A 21,008-nucleotide genomic window follows, 5' to 3' on the forward strand; every position below is an offset into this window, starting at 1 on the left:
ATTAACCACGGGTTTTATTTGGAAGCTGATTTTGAGACTTTCAGATTTTTCATATTTTTCATCATGGTTATATATCTCACAAAGTTCAATTTTAAATGTAAGAAGGGTAAGAAAGGATGTGTTTGTTTTTCAGCCATCTGAAATCTATGTGACTTGTATTCTGTTTTCGTTGTCAGATTTTTCTGTGAATTTCATTTCATTTAAAGCCCTTCTGTTAAATAAATTTGAGTTAGCATATTTCGCTTTTCACTTGGAGCAGTTATGCTTTCCTTCGAACCCTGTCGATCGGTCAATGAAGTGACAAGTAAAGTCCTGTAACGATCAGAGATAGAAGAATCAAATGTTTCAATCGATGCTACCGAGGGAGATGACCGAAGATCGTCGGTGATCCAGGTGTTAAAAACATACATATAACATTTTCGCAGTAGAATCATACACCTGTACGACAATACAAGGAACTAGTTCACTGTTTTCATAATTTATTACCCGAATATCACTTAAAGAGGTATTAAAGAATACAGTACAATAAATTTCAGATCATTTATTGTTTACGAAGATGCAGTAGAAATATAAAAGGTATATAATTCAGGGAAGTTTATCACATACAAATATTCTTCAAAGATTTCAGAAAGTAAATCTTTTACTGCCAACCAAAGAGAGACTTGATGAATTCAACAACTTTGTCAACGTCAATTCCATGGTCCCTCAATTTCTGCACCAACTCCTGGACTTCCGGAAGAGCCTTCAACTTCAAGACGAAATTCTAGAAAGAGGGAGAGATACAGAATTGTGAGATGATATGAAATAAAGCCACCTTAAAGATTTAAAAAAAATATTGGGAAACGACAAGGTCTCCTTTTACGTACATGGAATTCCTCACTGCTTAAGGTGTCATAGAGGTTCTTGAAGTCTGGGCTAGTCTCCAACTTCTCGTGATAAAGGGCCCTGATTTGCTCGATGGGCAGAAGAGCCTTGATGTCATCAATGAGGTTGCGAATGCTCCTTGTGTGACGGGAGCTCACAGGATTGACGTGGGGAATTCCGAGCAAATCGTGAATCCTGTTGAGGAAAGTGTATGCGTCCAGACCATGATCAACGAGGAAGTTCAGGACCTGGAGTGGAAGAGAAGTCATGTTAATAATCTATCATAGGGCATTGGACGAATGTATATTAGAAAAGACCCTGTTTATAATATTCGTACCTGCTTTGTTTCGGGTTCATTATCGACAATTGCGACGATGTTCTTGAAGTCATCGGATCGAAGGTAGGCAACTGCTTGTTGTACTTCAGCATCGTTGGCTAGGTAGTCCAAGGCAATGGCTTTGATTTGATCGACTGGAACGAGGGCAACGAAATCCATAAGGTCATCATGGAGATTGCGTGTGGAATGTTTAACATACAGGTTCCATCCAAAGATAGACTTGAAGAAGTCAACAATTTTGTCCACGTCAATTCCATGATCTCTCAACTTCTGCACCAACTCTTGGACTTCTGGCAGAGCCTTCAACCTCAGGATGAAATTCTAGAGATAGGAAGAGATACAGAATTGTGAGATTAAACGAAATAAAGTGAACGTAAATTCTGGATAAAATGTAGGATTCCGGTAAAGTTTCTTTTTACGTACATGGAACTCGTCACTGCTCAACGTGTCATAGAGGTTCTTGAAGTCTGGGCTAGTCTCCAACTTCTCGTGATAAAGGGCCCTGATTTGCTCGATGGGCAGAAGAGCCTTGATGTCATCAATGAGGTTGCGAATGCTCCTTGTGTGACGGGATCTCACGGGGTTGACGTGGGGAATTCCGAGCAAATCGTGAATCCTGTTGAGGAAAGTGTATGCGTCCAGACCATGATCAACGAGGAAGTTCAGGACCTGGAGTGAAAGAGAAGTCATGTTAATAATCTATCATAGGGCACTGGACGAATGTATATTAGAAAAGACCCCGTTTATAATATTCGTACCTGCTTTGTTTCGGGTTCATTATCGACAATTGCGACGATGTTCTTGAAGTCATCGGATCGAAGGTAGGCAACTGCTTGTTGTACTTCAGCATCGTTGGCTAGGTAGTCCAAGGCAATGGCTTTGATTTGATCGACTGGAACGAGGGCAACGAAATCCATAAGGTCATCATGGAGATTGCGTGTGGAATGTTTAACATACAGGTTCCATCCAAAGATAGACTTGAAGAAGTCAACAATTTTGTCCACGTCAATTCCATGATCTCTCAACTTCTGCACCAACTCTTGGACTTCTGGCAGAGCCTTCAACCTCAAGATGAAATTCTAGAGATAGGAAGAGATACAGAATTGTGAGATTAAACGAAATAAAGTGAACGTAAATTCTGGATAAAATGTAGGATTCCGGTAAAGTTTCTTTTTACGTACATGGAACTCGTCACTGCTCAACGTGTCGTAGAGGTTCTTGAAGTCTGGGCTAGTCTCCAACTTCTCGTGATAAAGGGCCCTGATTTGCTCGATGGGCAGAAGAGCCTTGATGTCATCAATGAGGTTGCGAATGCTCCTTGTGTGACGGGATCTCACGGGGTTGACGTGGGGAATTCCGAGCAAATCGTGAATCCTGTTGAGGAAAGTGTATGCGTCCAGACCATGATCAACGAGGAAGTTCAGGACCTGGAGTGAAAGAGAAGTCATGTTAATAATCTATCATAGGGCACTGGACGAATGTATATTAGAAAAGACCCCGTTTATAATATTCGTACCTGCTTTGTTTCGGGTTCATTATCGACAATTGCGACGATGTTCTTGAAGTCATCGGATCGAAGGTAGGCAACTGCTTGTTGTACTTCAGCATCGTTGGCTAGGTAGTCCAAGGCAATGGCTTTGATTTGATCGACTGGAACGAGGGCAACGAAATCCATAAGGTCATCATGGAGATTGCGTGTGGAATGTTTAACATACAGGTTCCATCCAAAGATAGACTTGAAGAAGTCAACAATTTTGTCCACGTCAATTCCATGATCTCTCAACTTCTGCACCAACTCTTGGACTTCTGGCAGAGCCTTCAACCTCAGGATGAAATTCTAGAGATAGGAAGAGATACAGAATTGTGAGATTAAACGAAATAAAGGGAACGTAAATTCTGGATAAAATGTAGGATTCCGGTTAAGTTTCTTTTTACATACATGGAACTCGTCACTGCTCAACGTGTCATAGAGGTTCTTGAAGTCTGGGCTAGTCTCCAACTTCTCGTGATAAAGGGCCCTGATTTGCTCGATGGGAAGAAGAGCCTTGATGTCATCAATGAGGTTGCGAATGCTCCTTGTGTGACGGGATCTCACGGGGTTGACGTGGGGAATTCCGAGCAAATCGTGAATCCTGTTGAGGAAAGTGTATGCGTCCAGACCATGATCAACGAGGAAGTTCAAGACCTGGAGTGGAAGAGAAGTCATGTTAATAATCTCTCATAGGGCATTGGACGAATGTATATTAGAAAAGACCCTGTTTATACTGTTCGTACCTGCTTTGTTTCGGGTTCATTATCGACAATTGCGACGATGTTCTTGAAGTCATCGGATCGAAGGTAGGCAACTGCTTGTTGTACTTCAGCATCGTTGGCTAGGTAGTCCAAGGCAATGGCTTTGATTTGATCGACTGGAACGAGGGCAACGAAATCCATAAGGTCATCATGGAGATTGCGTGTGGAATGTTTAACATACAGGTTCCATCCAAAGATAGACTTGAAGAAGTCAACAATTTTGTCCACGTCAATTCCATGATCTCTCAACTTCTGCACCAACTCTTGGACTTCTGGCAGAGCCTTCAACCTCAAGATGAAATTCTAGAGATAGGAAGAGATACAGAATTGTGAGATTAAACGAAATAAAGGGAACGTAAATTCTGGATAAAATGTAGGATTCCGGTAAAGTTTCTTTTTACGTACATGGAACTCGTCACTGCTCAACGTGTCGTAGAGGTTCTTGAAGTCTGGGCTAGTCTCCAACTTCTCGTGATAAAGGGCCCTGATTTGCTCGATGGGCAGAAGAGCCTTGATGTCATCAATGAGGTTGCGAATGCTCCTTGTGTGACGGGATCTCACGGGGTTGACGTGGGGAATTCCGAGCAAATCGTGAATCCTGTTGAGGAAAGTGTATGCGTCCAGACCATGATCAACGAGGAAGTTCAGGACCTGGAGTGAAAGAGAAGTCATGTTAATAATCTATCATAGGGCACTGGACGAATGTATATTAGAAAAGACCCCGTTTATAATATTCGTACCTGCTTTGTTTCGGGTTCATTATCGACAATTGCGACGATGTTCTTGAAGTCATCGGATCGAAGGTAGGCAACTGCTTGTTGTACTTCAGCATCGTTGGCTAGGTAGTCCAAGGCAATGGCTTTGATTTGATCGACTGGAACGAGGGCAACGAAATCCATAAGGTCATCATGGAGATTGCGTGTGGAATGTTTAACATACAGGTTCCATCCAAAGATAGACTTGAAGAAGTCAACAATTTTGTCCACGTCAATTCCATGATCTCTCAACTTCTGCACCAACTCTTGGACTTCTGGCAGAGCCTTCAACCTCAGGATGAAATTCTAGAGATAGGAAGAGATACAGAATTGTGAGATTAAACGAAATAAAGGGAACGTAAATTCTGGATAAAATGTAGGATTCCGGTTAAGTTTCTTTTTACATACATGGAACTCGTCACTGCTCAACGTGTCATAGAGGTTCTTGAAGTCTGGGCTAGTCTCCAACTTCTCGTGATAAAGGGCCCTGATTTGCTCGATGGGAAGAAGAGCCTTGATGTCATCAATGAGGTTGCGAATGCTCCTTGTGTGACGGGATCTCACGGGGTTGACGTGGGGAATTCCGAGCAAATCGTGAATCCTGTTGAGGAAAGTGTATGCGTCCAGACCATGATCAACGAGGAAGTTCAAGACCTGGAGTGGAAGAGAAGTCATGTTAATAATCTCTCATAGGGCATTGGACGAATGTATATTAGAAAAGACCCTGTTTATACTGTTCGTACCTGCTTTGTTTCGGGTTCATTATCGACAATTGCGACGATGTTCTTGAAGTCATCGGATCGAAGGTAGGCAACTGCTTGTTGTACTTCAGCATCGTTAGCTAGGTAGTCCAAGGCAATGGCTTTAATTTGATCGACTGGAACGAGGGCAACGAAATCCATAAGGTCATCATGGAGATTGCGTGTGGAATGTTTAACATACAGGTTCCATCCAAAGATAGACTTGAAGAAGTCAACAATTTTGTCCACGTCAATTCCATGATCTCTCAACTTCTGCACCAACTCTTGGACTTCTGGCACAGCCTTCAACCTCAGGATGAAATTCTAGAGATAGGAAGAGATACAGAATTGTGAGATTAAACGAAATAAAGTGAACGTAAATTCTGGATAAAATGTAGGATTCCGGTAAAGTTTCTTTTTACGTACATGGAACTCGTCACTGCTCAACGTGTCATAGAGGTTCTTGAAGTCTGGGCTAGTCTCCAACTTCTCGTGATAAAGGGCCCTGATTTGCTCGATGGGCAGAAGAGCCTTGATGTCATCAATGAGGTTGCGAATGCTCCTTGTGTGACGGGATCTCACGGGGTTGACGTGGGGAATTCCGAGCAAATCGTGAATCCTGTTGAGGAAAGTGTATGCGTCCAGACCATGATCAACGAGGAAGTTCAAGACCTGGAGTGGAAGAGAAGTCATGTTAATAATCTCTCATAGGGCATTGGACGAATGTATATTAGAAAAGACCCTGTTTATACTATTCGTACCTGCTTTGTTTCGGGTTCATTATCGACAATTGCGACGATGTTCTTGAAGTCATCGGATCGAAGGTAGGCAACTGCTTGTTGTACTTCAGCATCGTTAGCTAGGTAGTCCAAGGCAATGGCTTTAATTTGATCGACTGGAACGAGGGCAACGAAATCCATAAGGTCATCATGGAGATTGCGTGTGGAATGTTTAACATACAGGTTCCATCCAAAGATAGACTTGAAGAAGTCAACAATTTTGTCCACGTCAATTCCATGATCTCTCAACTTCTGCACTAACTCTTGGACTTCTGGCAGAGCCTTCAACCTCAGGATGAAATTCTAGAGATAGGAAGAGATACAGAATTGTGAGATTAAACGAAATAAAGTGAACGTAAATTCTGGATAAAATGTAGGATTCCGGTAAAGTTTCTTTTTACGTACATGGAACTCGTCACTGCTCAACGTGTCATAGAGGTTCTTGAAGTCTGGGCTAGTCTCCAACTTCTCGTGATAAAGGGCCCTGATTTGCTCGATGGGCAGAAGAGCCTTGATGTCATCAATGAGGTTGCGAATGCTCCTTGTGTGACGGGATCTCACAGGATTGACGTGGGGAATTCCGAGCAAATCGTGAATCCTGTTGAGGAAAGTGTATGCGTCCAGACCATGATCAACGAGGAAGTTCAGGACCTGGAGTGGAAGAGAAGTCATGTTAATAATCTCTCATAGGGCATTGGACGAATGTATATTAGAAAAGACCCTGTTTATACTATTCGTACCTGCTTTGTTTCGGGTTCATTATCGACAATTGCGACGATGTTCTTGAAGTCATCGGATCGAAGGTAGGCAACTGCTTGTTGTACTTCAGCATCGTTGGCAAGGTAGTCCAAGGCAGTAGCTTTGATCTGATCGATGGGAATTATTGCCAGGAAATCTTCAAGGTCGTCGTGTAAATTTCGCTTCTGGTTATCTGTGGGTTTTTGAAATAAGAAACATAATGGTCATTTTTTTATAATTTTCTTTATGTTTTCATCGTTATGTTATTATCACAGTGAGTTGTTTGATAGTATTTGTTATTGAGCCTCTGCACCCGTGCGTTTTTTTTACTTTTTCAGGAATTAGGAAACCGCCTTTTAGATTGTAGCTTTGTTGCGTAACTAGCGAATTTCGGATGTTTCAAGAGACTACCGAAAGATGTTCTGTGAAATATTTTTCTGGATGAAAGTGACAGAATTGTATGTGGCTCCTTGGGTAAATCTCCAGGCTTAAGGTATTCTTTTGATAGGAACGAGAGTTACAATCCCGGCCGAGTGAGCGTGTGAACTGCGTATGGCTAATTCCTCTGTCTTGGTGATAGGATGTTTGAGTGCTTCATAATACAGTTCTCTTCATCTACACACTACATACTACGCTTCAAACCACCATGTAAGCAACAATAGTGAATATACCCTTCCACAGAATGTTGGCATCAGGAAACTAAACCGGCGCTAAAACTGAGCCAAGCCACCTCAAGTTCTGACCCCAATAAATTGAAAAGAAATTCTGGAAGAAGCAAGATAAAGAGAATAACAGTTGTTCGATGGCATGGGTGATTTCTGGAATTTATGCAGTGTACCAATGTGCTCTTGTGTGAGTATCGTCAAGAACCTATAATCAGAGTTTTACATTGATATGAAGCTTCTTGCATGTTTGCAATTTTGTACATTTGACTAGAAACTTCATCTATTTCACGGGAGCAGACGTCGGAAATATTGTTCACTCTTCATCGTTGTTGGCTTCTTTTCGATGTGATCGCGGCTCAGTTATTGAGGAATACCTGCAAAAAATCTAAAATATTTTGTCACAGCCCTGTGTTTTGGATTCCACACAAAACTGGATGTCCCGGGGCATTGATTACGATATCAAATACACATATAAAATGTACTTTTCTGAACTAGTATTTTGTGCATAATCCCGTCTGAATGATGTGTCAATTAACCCCTTGCTGATTATTTACCATTCAGTGGCTTCTTTTGTGCATATCATCTCATTTTATATTTAACGTTCACATATGATATACGTTCAATAATAAATAAACAAATAAATAAATAAATAAATAAATAAATAAATAAATAAATAAATAAATAAATAAATAAATAAATAAATAAATAGGTTATCCAGCTTCGAGTAGGTCGCAGCCATCCGTACTCGCTTGTTACGATAGTTATATTAATTTCATGGTGGAACCGCGTGACCTCAAAGGAAGCTTTCCTCTATAAATCAGGACATTTCGTTTCTACCTGGCCATGTATGCTGTTAAGTGTACATAGCTTAAGCAGGCAGGTAGTTAATGTGGACAATACCCTAATAATTGTCAAATGCAGAGGAACGGAGATATTTTATATATACTGCAATGGCGATCAAAATAAAGACACAATTACTTGTTAATTTGGTGTGTTTATCTCGTGTTGGCCCTGATCATCCCATTCTCAATAAAATAGTTGAAGGAATCGCAGGTTGCGGTGTTTTATCACAGCTTATAAAGCTGGCCTGTTAGTTGTGCAACAGCGTAGTTCCCTCTAATTAGACAACACACCGAAACGGTGTAGAAAAAAAGAAACCACTTTTCGCTTTGCGAAAATCAAATGATTATACATATGTCTCCCGGTAATGGCTCTCCATCAACGGCTGCTAATTTCAGATGGCAACCAGCTATAAGACATAGCCTGCACGGTTGCTAGGTAACATTGTATGACCATCTAACCATACCTTACATCACGACCTGCACGACTGCTATGGTTACACTTCTGTCACACATTTTGTCGCATCATGGTAAACAAATTTTCGGATGACCCATAGCCATAAGACATATTTATGTCAAAAGGACTATAGCATGATAAAATGTGTAGTTGTGCCTTTTTCTGTTGGTTTGTGGTGCACGCAGTTAATCTTTAATTAGTAATCTCTACTGTCATGCAGAGGAAATCTGTGTTTATGATATTTCTAGCACGGATATTAAGGAGAGTGAGAATGTCACTGTTAAAACTCTACTTAGATTATGGCTCCAGTGTAACGGGCCCTCACCAGGATCACTTAATTCGTGAACTAGGAAATATGCAGAGAATATTAGCATGACTAATGACAAAAGAATAGTGTTATGATAATGCTGCAAGCTTTGGGTGAAAAGATTCGGGAGTAAGGAGAGCTGCTCGAATGTTCTGAGATGTCCGTGGAGAGATGGCATGGAAGGACTTAGTAAATAAATAAGATTGAATAGAGATTAAAAAATAGGAAAGATCATAATTTGAAGCTAAATTTTGAAATCATGTGCAGAAATTGGTGCAAATACGCAGTTATAGGTAGAGGAATTACGGATTGGAATAATTTACCAAGGTAGATGTTTGATTAATTTCCAAATGTCACGAAATCTTTTACGTAGAGAGTAGGTAGTAAAAATCTAACAGGGTATATGTTAGCTGGGCGACAGGCCTAAATGCAGATCAGTGATGATCGATTGATTTATTGAATGACTGATTACTTGGAAAAATGATATATTTCTTCTTAAACAACATTTTACAAGTAATTAAAAAACAAAACTGTATCTTTCCACGTTCCACGTTGCTTAAAAATACCTTGCGTTATTTTGGATACATCATAGGATGAAAACGTAGTTTTGTAAAATGTTATACATTCAGAGGTCATAAATCTTGTCTACGATTGCGTGCGTCGAGGGAACAAGCAACTCTTCAAAACCCCTCTTAAAGCGAACAACCTAAGTGCATGAAGTAGACCTGGATGTTATTCTTGAAAATACGTATTTAACGAACTTCTGTAGACCCAGGTCTGTCCCTCAAGATTTGGCCTATTTTAGTTCTTTAGATGCATTAACGGTTATGCAGTGATGTAGGAACACCGAACAATTAAACGTACGTAAAATTGTATTTATGTACACTATATATTCAGGCTGTTGTAATAGAGATAAGATGTCTTTTTCCAAAGATCCGTTATTTTAGTGTACGTGTAGCTGTTAAACCAGGTTCTTTCCATTATTTATGATAAATTAACTTTCAATAAAAAGCAATGTAATTAAGTGAAGAGAAAATATTTCCATTGCTTTTTACCTCTTCAAGCATATATTTGTTACTAACTAGCTAGTGTCAGTGATTGATGTACGATTACATCTTTCAATTCATACAAATAATTAAGCATAGATAGCCTTCTTTTCGAACTTACCTCTGTGTATCACAGCTCCACAGGCGAGCCCAACGGCAGCCAATAATAAAATGCAGACCTTCATCTGTTACAAAAAGAAATATAACGGTGGTACTTAGTTCGAATATCATAATCGTACTAGATCAGTGTTTGACACTGATAATTCAGCTTGTTTCAACTTTTTGATACTTGAGTTTTCATAAGCTGAAATTATCATAATTACGTCAAAATTCTTAAATTTCCAGTTAGAGATTGGTGTGACATGCAGTGATTATGAGATTGAATATTTATACTCTCTTTTACCTTGGCAGTGATGAATGTTCTACTGCAAGATCCAGACTGATCTTAACCTGCCCTTCTGTGTTCTTTTATAGTCCCAGCGAGAAGATACATTCCCACTAAATCATGATAACAAATTCAAACTTTGTACTTCAGTCTGAATAACGAAGGTGTCGCCTTGTGACCAAGTAATTAATAATTATATCAGTTTGTGCGGTAATTGACGTTCTTGAACTTTGCTTCCTGTCTGAGCGACTGCTTGTAACTAATTCTCTTGGCTATCAATGTGAACAATAAGATGTTGTCTGCCATCCTTATCGTCACGATACTCTCGTTGTTAAGTGCAAAGTGTTAAAAAATTATCATTAATCACACCGTGACACACACTTATGAATAGGTATCTTCTGTCACAAGGTTAGCTTAATACAAATAATGTTATTATACACGACTATTTGTGACTGGAGCTTAATGACATGAATTATTGATACTGAGAAGCTGTTCCCGACCTAAATAATCATTATTTAAAATCACTAGTCAGCAGAAAGTACGGGGAGAATCCGTATGCTATTTTACTATGACACAAAAGGTAGATGGTGGGTGATATTATTTATTTATTTATTTATTTATTTATTTATTTACTAGCTGATGTACCCGTGCTTCGCTACGGGATTCTCAGAAAGACTGACTCGGTTGTTTTCCTAACTGAATTCAACATAGGTCATTACAAAAACGTCAATAGGAATGTAGCGATTGAAATACAATCAATCAATCAATACTAATCTGCATTTAGGGCAGTCGCCCAGGTGGCAGATTCCCTATCTGTTGCTTTCCTAGCCTTTTCTTAAATGATTTCAAAGAAATTGGAAATTTATTGAACGTCTCCCTTGGTAAGTTATTCCAATCCCTAACTCCCCTTCCTATAAATGAATATTTGCCCCAGTTTGTCCTCTTGAATTCCAACTTTATCTTCATATTGTGATCTTTCCTACTTTTACAAACGCCATTCAAACTTATTCGTCTACTAATGTCATTCCACGCCATCTCTCCGCTGACAGCTCGGAACATACCACTTAGTCGAGCACCTCTTCTTCTTTCTCTCAATTCTTCCCAACCCAAACTTCGCAACATTTTTGTAACGCTACTCTTTTGTCGGAAATCACCCAGTCCAAATCGAGCTGCTTTTCTTTGGATTTTTTCCAGTTCTTGAATCAGGTAGTTCTGGTGAGGGTCCCATACACTGGAACCATACTCTAGTTGGGGTCTTACCAGAGACTTATATGCCCGCTCTTTTACATCCTTACTACAACCCCTAAACACCCTCATAACCATGTGCAGAGATCTGTACCCTTTATTTACAATCATATTTATGTGATTACCCCAATGAAGATCTTTTCTTAGCTGGGATAACCAGGTCGCAGACTGCCGTGAACACTCCTCTGTCATTATTCCGTTAAATATGCACACTACTCATTCCAATCGGTGCCTCAGAGTAGGGATTGAATAGCTCGAATACTATGATGAACTAGTGTGTTACGTCCCAGATATATCAGAAAATGTATGAACCAGAGGAATGGCATGCTAAAGAAGAAAGTTATCTTACACCCCTGCTACTTCCCACCAACATACAGGCAGGCTGTTACAGTCGGTACGACCAAGCGAGTTGCCCGTGTGGTTAGGGGCGCGCAGCTGTGAGCTTGCATCCGGGAGATAGTGGATTCGAACCCCACTGCCGGCAACCCTGAAGATGGTATTCCGTGGTTTCCCATTTTCACACCAGTCACACCAGGCTGTACCTTAAAGCCAAGGCCGCTTCCTTCACACCACTATTCATTTCCTATCCCATCGTCGCCATAAAACCTACCTGTGTCGGTGCGACGTCAAGCAAATTAAGAAAAACTCGGTACGCTACAGTAATCCTATCTATCGGGGATGAGAGAAAACAGAAGACAAAAAGCACGTCACAACAAACAATGGTCAATGTAATGTTATTGTTGATAAAGTTTATGAGCTTTCTATATTGCAGGCCTTCACATTAGTTTTCTTTTGACTCTGTGATATTAGGGTGTCTTACAAAATTATTGATATCGTAGACTGTAGTTCCTTATTCTCAGACTTTACATACTGATTTTCACTAAATTCTGTTTACCCATTTTCTCGTGACTCGGCGCTGATATGGACTTAGTAACAAAAATCCAAATTCATGAATATCTCTGATTATATGCGGTACGGTAACAATGTATAAGACATAAGTGATCGGAAATTTAATAACTTCTTACATAACTACTACTAACTTACGACATAACTAAAGTTAAGTTAGTTATGTAGTATTTATCGATACGACCACTAATAACATAAATAACTTATTTGAGAATTACATTTAAAGCCTTCCCCTAAATTACCATTTCACTCAACGTGAATAAAATAATTTGTAGCCTAGATTGCAGTGGTTCATCGCCCGACATCACATACCGGTTTTCATTAAATTCTCTTCAGCCGTTTTCTATTGATGCGAGTACAGACAGACAGACAGACAGACAGACAGACAGACAGACAGACAGACAGACAGACAGACAGACAGACAGACAGACAGACAGACAGATAGACAGAAATTACGGAAAAGTAAAAAAATGCATTTCCTTGTTACTGTCGACATGACAGATACAGAAATATCATTCATTTCAAATTCTGAGCAATGCCCAGGCAAAACACTTATTTTATATATAGATTATATTTCATGCCTTCCCCTAAACTACCATTTCACTCAGTGCGAATAACATTATTGATAGTCTAGATTATAGCGACCTATTCCCCGACTTTGCATACCAATTTTCGTGAAGATACGACCACTAATAAAATAAATATTTGACAATTAAATTTTATGCCTTCCCCTAAACTACCATTTTTCTCAGCGTGTATAGCCTATATTGTAGCGACTTATTTCCCATCTTTGTCTAGCGATTTTCATTAAGACACGACCACTAATAACATACATATTTGAGAATTAAATTTCAGGCCTTTCCCTGAACTACCATTTCACTCAGCGCGATTGAAATAATTTATAGCCTAGATTGTAGCGGTTTTATCACCCGACTTTACATTCCGATTTTCATTAAATTCTCTTCAGCCGTTTTCTCGTGATGCGTGTACATACATACATACATACATACATACATACATACATACATACATACATACATACATACATACATACATACATACATACATATATACATACAGACAGAAATTACGGAAAAGTAAAAAATGCATTTCCTTGTTACTGTGGTCATGACCTACACAGAAATACCATTCTTTTCAAATCTGAGCAATGTACAGACAAAACTCTTATTTTATATATATAGATTTATTTATTTATTTATTTATTTATTTATTTATTTATTTATTTATTTATTTATTTATTTATTGATTTATTTATTTATTATGCCTTTGTAGGTGGCGGAGTTAGGGATCTTGGCCCTCTCTTACACTTAACCACTGTAGTGATACATCATTAAGAGCAGAGTTTGAGTACATAATATTATATAGTAAATAATAACCTACACAAAAATACATTACACTTGTCTAACTCACATTCATTCGATCTTCCAGTCATACAAGTTAGTTAGCTGCATTCAGCAGGTAGTCTCGGCAAGCAGTCTTAAACGTAAGTAATGTGGTGGAATTTCTGACACTGACAGGCAGGGAATTCCAAAGTCTAGAACCCGCTACAACAAAGGAATTGTTGTACATAGAGGAGCGGTGAACAGGAATAGAAAGGGAGGAACCAGAGCGGGTATTACTGCTGTGAAAGGAGGACAAATACTTAAGCTGAGATGAAATGTATAGTGGTCTGTCTTCAGAGAGCAGTTTGTATATCTGTATCAGTATGTGATACGTTCGTCGTTTGTTAGGTTTCAGTTATGAAATAGTGTGATAGTATGGGGTGACGTATCATAACTCAGACTGTATATACATCTAAGGCAACAATTAAGCGCTCGCTGAAGTTTCGAAGTCTGCTCTTTTGTTGCGTCTACCCAACGAGCTAGAATAACATAGAAGGGCTGTATACCTGACATCAGCGCTCCCTGCTTGAAGCAAGTTGATAAGGGGCAGCCATGTTAACGGTTGTCAAAACAAAGCGAATTGGCGCGAGAGCATATGTTGAGGTGACAGGGAGATCGTGCATGCCAATTTAACTCCCTAAGTTTTAAGAAGTGAAAACATAGATTCTCGCTTTCAAGAATGCCAGCCGTAAGCTCAGCGTATGGTTGTACTAATCGGAGTAATAAAACCAAGTAAGTATTACTGAATTATAGCCGAGATTCCTTTTTGTAATTTCTGTTTGTAATTAAATCCATTTTATTGTTTACTTAGCGAAAGTACGGATAGCCACGGTAAATATTTGTCGAATTTTGTTTCAGATTTCGTTTAAAGAACAAGGAATTAACCGAACAATGCGTTGTGAGGGCGAAAAGAGATAAATGGTATCCCACTCAATTCAGTTGCTTATGCTCTGTACATTTCCAGCCCTATTTAATTTTCATTCACATTTACAAATAAAGGAAACGGAACGCCCACCACCAAGAAAACGTAACCACAAAAAACCCACTTCGTTCAAACGTACACCAAGTATGATAAATACAGCATTTTACTGCTATTTTTGAAATGTATACAGCCTTTAAGATGTCTGTTGCGTTGGTTTTTAAAACTATGCCACACTTCACAATGGACAACTTTCAAGCTTACCTTTCAGCTAGTAATCCCAGTATGATATGGTAATGGGAGAAACATGATATCCCCCCTACATTATAATAAATAATTACACTAAACGATTATTGTGGTAAAGTATTCATGGGCCGCCTCTGTGGTGCACTGGTTAGCGTGAGCAGCTGCCACCCCTGGAAGCCCGGGTTCGATTCCCAGCTCCGCCACGAAATTTGAAAAGGGGCACGAGGGCTGTAACGGGATTCTATCAGCCTGGGGAGGTCAACTGAGTAGAAGTGGGTTCGACTCCCACCTCAGCCATCCTCGAAGTGATTTTCCGTGGTTTCTCACGTCTCCTCCAGGCAAATGCCGGGATGGTACCTAACTTAAGGCCACGGCCGCTTCCTTCTCCCCCCACAAGGCCCCTGTTCAGCATAGCAGGTGCAGCCCTCCCTCACAGTTGTATCCCCCGACCCAATGTCTCACGCTCCAGAACACTGTCCTTGAGGTGGTAGAGGTAGGATCCGTCACTGAGTCCGTGGGAAAAACCAACCCGGGAGGGTAAACAGATTAAGAAAGGAACACAGTACTCATGAGGATGCAATAATAAAAATATGAACAGAATGAGGTTGTAACCTATTGTAGGTCCCTATGATTTTAAGGTTTCCTGTCATAAATATTTATGTCCATCGTTTTTATTCTAATTTACGCTTAATCACAACAGCCAAGCAGGGTAACGCTCTTGTTCCGATTTCGAGGCCTATTCGTATGTCACTGTGCGATGATTTCGAACTACCCTACAATCAACTGGTCGTGATGTTGGCCTCGTGCCGCAATATGATGAAGTGGCGGTATTCGCTTTCATGCTTCAAGCTTTCGGCAACGGTCTTTAATTCTCCCCCAGCGATTCTAAAATGCGCATTTTCTACACTTTTCGTCATTTAAAGGCCATGCCCCCTTGCTTGTGTGACAACAGGAAACATGGCGGACGTTCGTTCTATTAGGTTCACCCAGGCAGCGCTTCCGCCTCTCTATGTTATTCTAGCTCGTTGCGTCTACCAGAATGACGTCACAGTAGTCGAGGACGGGAAGCACAAGCGTATCTATGAGTTTGACCCTCACATTACAAGGTAAAATATCGCTGTTTCTTTTAACCGAATGAAGTATCGAAAATATTTTTTTACACACATTCTTAATATATTCAGACCAATTTAAAGTTTCGTTCATTGTCACTCCAAGATTTCTCACAGTTTGGCTGAATGGAATAACTCTACCATTCAGTATAACTGGAGGAATAGTTTCGTATCTTATTGTGGTCAACAATTTTTGAGAGCCAATAATGCTTGCTTGTGTCTTGGAGGGGTTAAGAAGGAGGGATTTTTTCAAGGAGTAAGTATTAAGTAGCTGAAGTTCAGCATTGATGCCTGTTATGGCATGAGGCAAATCAGATGTCTCACAGTGACAGTAAATTTGTAAGTCGTCTGGATAAAGATGGTAGCTACAATTCTTTAAATTAGATGAAATGTAGTTTATGTACAGGATAAAGAGCAATGGGCCTAAAACACTACCCTGCGGCGTGCCTTTCTTCCTGGTTGGCCAGTGAGAGGTTTGATCAAGGGTTATAATTCGTTGCGCGCGATTTTTGAGGTACGATGAAAAGAAATTAATAGTCTGTTGATCGAAGTAGTAAGATTGCATCTTTCGTCGCCATAAGACCTATCTGTGTCGGTGCGACGTAAAGCAACAACAAAAAAAAAGATTGCATCATGTTTAATAGAGTCTGGATGTTTATAGTGTCAAATTCGCTACTGAAATCGAGGAGAGTAAGTAGTGTCACCAGTCCTTGGTCCATTGCGTGCCGTATGTCATCAGTCACTTTGAGCAGGGCAGTTGCTGTGCTGTGTCCCTTCTTGAAGCCAGATTGCAATGGATCTAGGACAGAATGGTTGTTTAAATATTCCAACACCTGCTCATGAACCAGACGCTCGAGTGCTTTGGAAATCGCTGGTAAGATAGAAATAGGTTCCTTAGGCACAGGGATAACATTAGCTAGTTTCCATAGTGAAGGAAAGGTTCCGTTTTTAAGGCAGTAGTTGAAAATGTGGGTAATAATTGGTAAAACAGCACCAATAATGTTGTGTAAGAAAGTTATAGGGATATCATCCACTCCTCTGGCTTTTGATTTGATGGAATATAATACTTTTTTAACTTTATTAGCAGTAACAGGGTGGAATGCAAAATGTTGTTGGTCAGGTAAAGGGTTCATAACGGAGTTGGGTACTGAGTTTGGGGAATTTAGTATATTAGGGGGTGTTCTTTCTTCAGTAAAAAAACTCATTTAACTTATCGAGTGGTATGTCTGACACATGGGGTTGTTGCCGAGGTTTCCCTATGCCTAAGGAACGAAGCGTGTTTCAAGCATTGCTAGAATTCATGTTTGCAGTCATGTCTTGCAAGTAAGTAAATTTACGGTCTCTAACGAACTGTTTAACTCTATTTCTAAAGACCCGATAATTTTCGAAGTCACTTTGGTCACGATTCGTTTAAAGCGTCGGTAAAGTGCATCGCGGTGGGCCATCATGTTTTTTATTTCATTATTTAGCCAGGGACAAGATGGGCGTGTAACTTTTATCTGTCGCTTAGGGGCGTGTTTATCGTACAGAGTGATTACAAGGGAGTTGAACTTGTCTACTTTCGCGTCTATATCGTCCAATAGGAGTATGTAATTCCAGGGTAGATTGTAAGCGTCATGTCTTAACTCGTCCATATCCATGTCTTTTGTGTTTCTGGAAATAACATACTTAGGTTCATATTTTGGCATTCGGAGAGAGTAGGATATCTAGATAAGGTCTTGAGTGGAGATATCTGGGACTGGAATCTGGCCGTGAGTTATAACTTTGTTTGGGTTATTTGTCACAATGTGGTCAATGAGCGTGTGTGTTTGGTAGCTTTCTGTGTAAGTATGATTAGTAGGCTCTAAACGGAGGATGGTCATATCACAGGAAGAAAACATGTCAATACATTGTTTAGTTTCGTGCGTTTTAGTAAGTAGGTTAATGTTGAAGTCACCTACGGCAATAATATGCTCGTAACTAGGCAGTAGGTCAAGTAAGCGAAATTCGAATTCAGTCATATTTGTTATTTTGGGTGGCTTGTATACAACAACTATGAGGAGTTTCTGTTGGTTAATAATGACTTCAACAAACATGAATTCTGGCCCTAGCTGTGCATTGTTAGATGATACACACATCACCCGGCTTTTAAGTCGTTTCTGCAGTACATAGCCATCCCACCTCCTCTTCTGCCATCGGATCTATCATGACGTAAGAGGGAATACCGGTCAAGTTGTATCATACCAGAGGGTATGCTCGGTGTAAGCCAGCTTTCGCTAATAACAAAAATAAGGATATTATTTTCCCTCATTACGGCTTGAATTTCGTCGAAGTGCGCTACCAAGGAGAGTGCGTTGACATGGCAGCACTGTAGACTAGGGATGGGCGCGACTGAAGCCTGGAATCGAGAGTGTCGACTCCATCGACTCCGAACACCGGTCTCTGTTCGCATGAAGCCTCTCGACTCCAAGTTAACGTGATGCGCATTGCGGGGCCGCACGGTCGCTTCGCATGAAGCCTCACGACTCCAAGCGAACTTGACTCTCATTTCGGGGCCGCTTGCGTGTCGAGGCGCGGAAAATATCGTACATGTTGCTGCTCATTTGCCCATTGGGTTTTTTAAGAGTATTGTAGAGTGAAGTACGGTATCGTTAACGAAGACGACGAGCGTAATGGTGTAGTTGAAATAAAACTAAACGTGTCAAGTCAGAAAGTACCGTCATAGCAGACCACGGACATTTAATTTCACGTCTTTATTTGTCGTGATCAGGAAATTGATAAACAGATATCGATGGTAAATCATTATGAATTCCACATGAACGATGAAAACAAATCTAATATGGGTAAATCCACTAAACATAATTCGAATATAGATCAAGCCATCTAAAGCCTCCGTGGCTCAGGTGGCAGCGCGTTGGCCTCTCACCGCTGGATTCCGTGGTTCAAATCCCGGTCACTCCAGGTGAAATTCGTTTTTCTCCGGGTACTCCGGTTTTCCCTGTCATATTTAATTCTAGCAATCATCATCATCATCATCATCTGTTTACCCTCCAGGTTCGGTTTTTCCCGCGGACTTAGCGAGGGATCCCACCTCTATCGCCTCAAGGGCAGTGTCCTGGAGCTTCAGACTCTTGGTCCGGGATACAACTGGGGAGAATGACCAGTACCTCGCCCAGGCGGCCTCACCTGCTATGCTAAACAGGGGCCTTGTGGAGGGATGGGAAGATTGGAAGGGATAGGCAAGGAAGAGGGAAGGAAGCGGCCGTGGCCTTACGTTAGGTACCATCCCGGCATTCGCCTGGAGGAGAAGTGGGAAACCACGGAAAACCACTTCCAGGATGGCTGAGGTGGGAATCGAACCCACCTCTACTCAGTTGACCTCCCGAGTCTGAGTGGACCCCGTTCCAGCCCTCATACCACTTTTCATATTTCGTGGCAGAGCCGGGAATCGAACCCGGCCCTCCGAGGCTGAGTGGACCCCGTTCCAGCCCTCATACCATTTTTCAAATTTCGTGGCAGAGCCGGGAATCGAACCCGGCCCTCCGGGGGTGGCAGGTAATCACGCTAACCACTACACCACAGAGGCGGACATTATTATTATTATCACTATACACAAAAGCCGTTTTTCGCGACAGCCAAGGCCTACCAAGTGGCCCCTGCCCAGCTCGAAGGCCAGTAGATTACGAGGTGACGTGTGTTCAGCACGACGAATCCTCTCAACCGTTATTCTTGGCTTTCTAGACCCGGTCTCTACCTCATCGTCATCTCGAAACCTGAAATACAGGTAAAAATCCCTGACCTGGCCGGAATCGATCCCGGGGACTCCCTAGACTGCGGAGGTGGCTGTTATGACGCACAATGTTTGGTAAAATATTTGTTGTAAAATCATACTCTAAGCACTCGCTTCTTTTTTTTTTTCTGTTTTATGCCCCAGGCTAGGGATATTAATCATTTACAATTAAAAAATCTGTGCTATTAGCACACAATTATGTATAAAAACAATTCAAAAACAAATATTTGTAAATGTATTCGGCCAAAGAGTCGCTTTGTTGGACTGACGGCCCGCTCCCCTAACGGGGAGAATGAAATAACTACTATATTTGAATTAAAAAGTACCTGTAATTAACAAACAATTTAGCCATTAGATGCAGTTCCATCAGAATCGCTGACTTCACTGTCATTATCTCCTTCGGCAGAACCGGATACAGGAGGTTCAGGCAGTAAGTTGAACACCTCTAGTGAAAGCAGAATCAACTTCCTCTACCTTGATTTCCCTAAGCTGGTAACATAAGGGTCCGAGGATATAAGCAGCCTGTGGAAAAGGTCAGCATTTGTGTCTTTTCTGGAGATTTTCCTGGTGAATACTTCTCCGAAACGCCTATTATCTTTATTCCAGTTCTCCTGGGCTTCCTCAGAGAGTTGTGTAATAGGTATAATACAGTGCCCAATGACCCCTTCTCCGTGAACCAAGAGTTTATGCAAAGTTACAGGCATGTAGTACCATTTCCATATTTATAAGTACAATTGCATAGTTTCATTTTCGTACATGCCAAATGCCACTTTATCAATGGCATACCCACACGAATGTGTTTCTAAGACGACACGTAGATGGCTTATTAAATTTAGATCTATTCCAGTAATATCGGAAGAAGTGGAAGCCTCTCTCTGAAGAATCTTCTAGCGGTGTTTCCATCATTAGTATTGCCAGCACTTTGCTTTGGTATATCAACCAATAGACCCGTTTCCTCTCTGAACCAAACCAGTATATTCTTCTTTCTTTCTTCAACCAGTTTCTTCTCCTCGACATCTCTTATTTGCCACTTTGTTTTGTCAAGTCTGTACGCTATATGTAGAAGGCATTCGAAATATCGAATCCATGAATGAAGTTGTGATAACACAAACTTAAGTGTTGTTGGGTTAATTATTCTCTCAGTCACTTCAGGCATATTATTCATCTCTTTAGGGGACGGGCCACATATATAGTACCATTGGGGAGA

General features: G+C 40.7%; 1 protein-coding gene across 1 annotated transcript in view; it reads right to left on the bottom strand.

Moving 5' to 3' along the window:
• Positions 1-526: 526 nt before the first annotated feature.
• LOC136863568 (uncharacterized) overlaps positions 527-21,008 on the bottom strand; it is a 38,436-nt gene continuing 17,954 nt past the window's right edge. The window contains exons 16-34 of the mRNA XM_068225997.1: positions 10,223-10,258; positions 9,941-10,004; positions 6,508-6,698; positions 6,173-6,418; positions 5,750-6,070; positions 5,415-5,660; positions 4,992-5,312; positions 4,657-4,902; positions 4,234-4,554; positions 3,899-4,144; positions 3,476-3,796; positions 3,141-3,386; positions 2,718-3,038; positions 2,383-2,628; positions 1,960-2,280; positions 1,625-1,870; positions 1,202-1,522; positions 867-1,112; positions 527-763 (exon numbers count right to left, since the gene is read on the bottom strand). Coding sequence (XP_068082098.1) covers positions 641-763; positions 867-1,112; positions 1,202-1,522; positions 1,625-1,870; positions 1,960-2,280; positions 2,383-2,628; positions 2,718-3,038; positions 3,141-3,386; positions 3,476-3,796; positions 3,899-4,144; positions 4,234-4,554; positions 4,657-4,902; positions 4,992-5,312; positions 5,415-5,660; positions 5,750-6,070; positions 6,173-6,418; positions 6,508-6,698; positions 9,941-10,004; positions 10,223-10,258 — 4,629 coding nt within the window. The 3' untranslated portion in view covers positions 527-640. The remainder of the gene's footprint in view (positions 764-866; positions 1,113-1,201; positions 1,523-1,624; positions 1,871-1,959; positions 2,281-2,382; positions 2,629-2,717; positions 3,039-3,140; positions 3,387-3,475; positions 3,797-3,898; positions 4,145-4,233; positions 4,555-4,656; positions 4,903-4,991; positions 5,313-5,414; positions 5,661-5,749; positions 6,071-6,172; positions 6,419-6,507; positions 6,699-9,940; positions 10,005-10,222; positions 10,259-21,008) is intronic.

The sequence above is a fragment of the Anabrus simplex genome, chromosome 2 (assembly GCF_040414725.1).
Source record: "Anabrus simplex isolate iqAnaSimp1 chromosome 2, ASM4041472v1, whole genome shotgun sequence".
NCBI classification, from domain to species: Eukaryota; Metazoa; Arthropoda; class Insecta; order Orthoptera; family Tettigoniidae; genus Anabrus; species Anabrus simplex.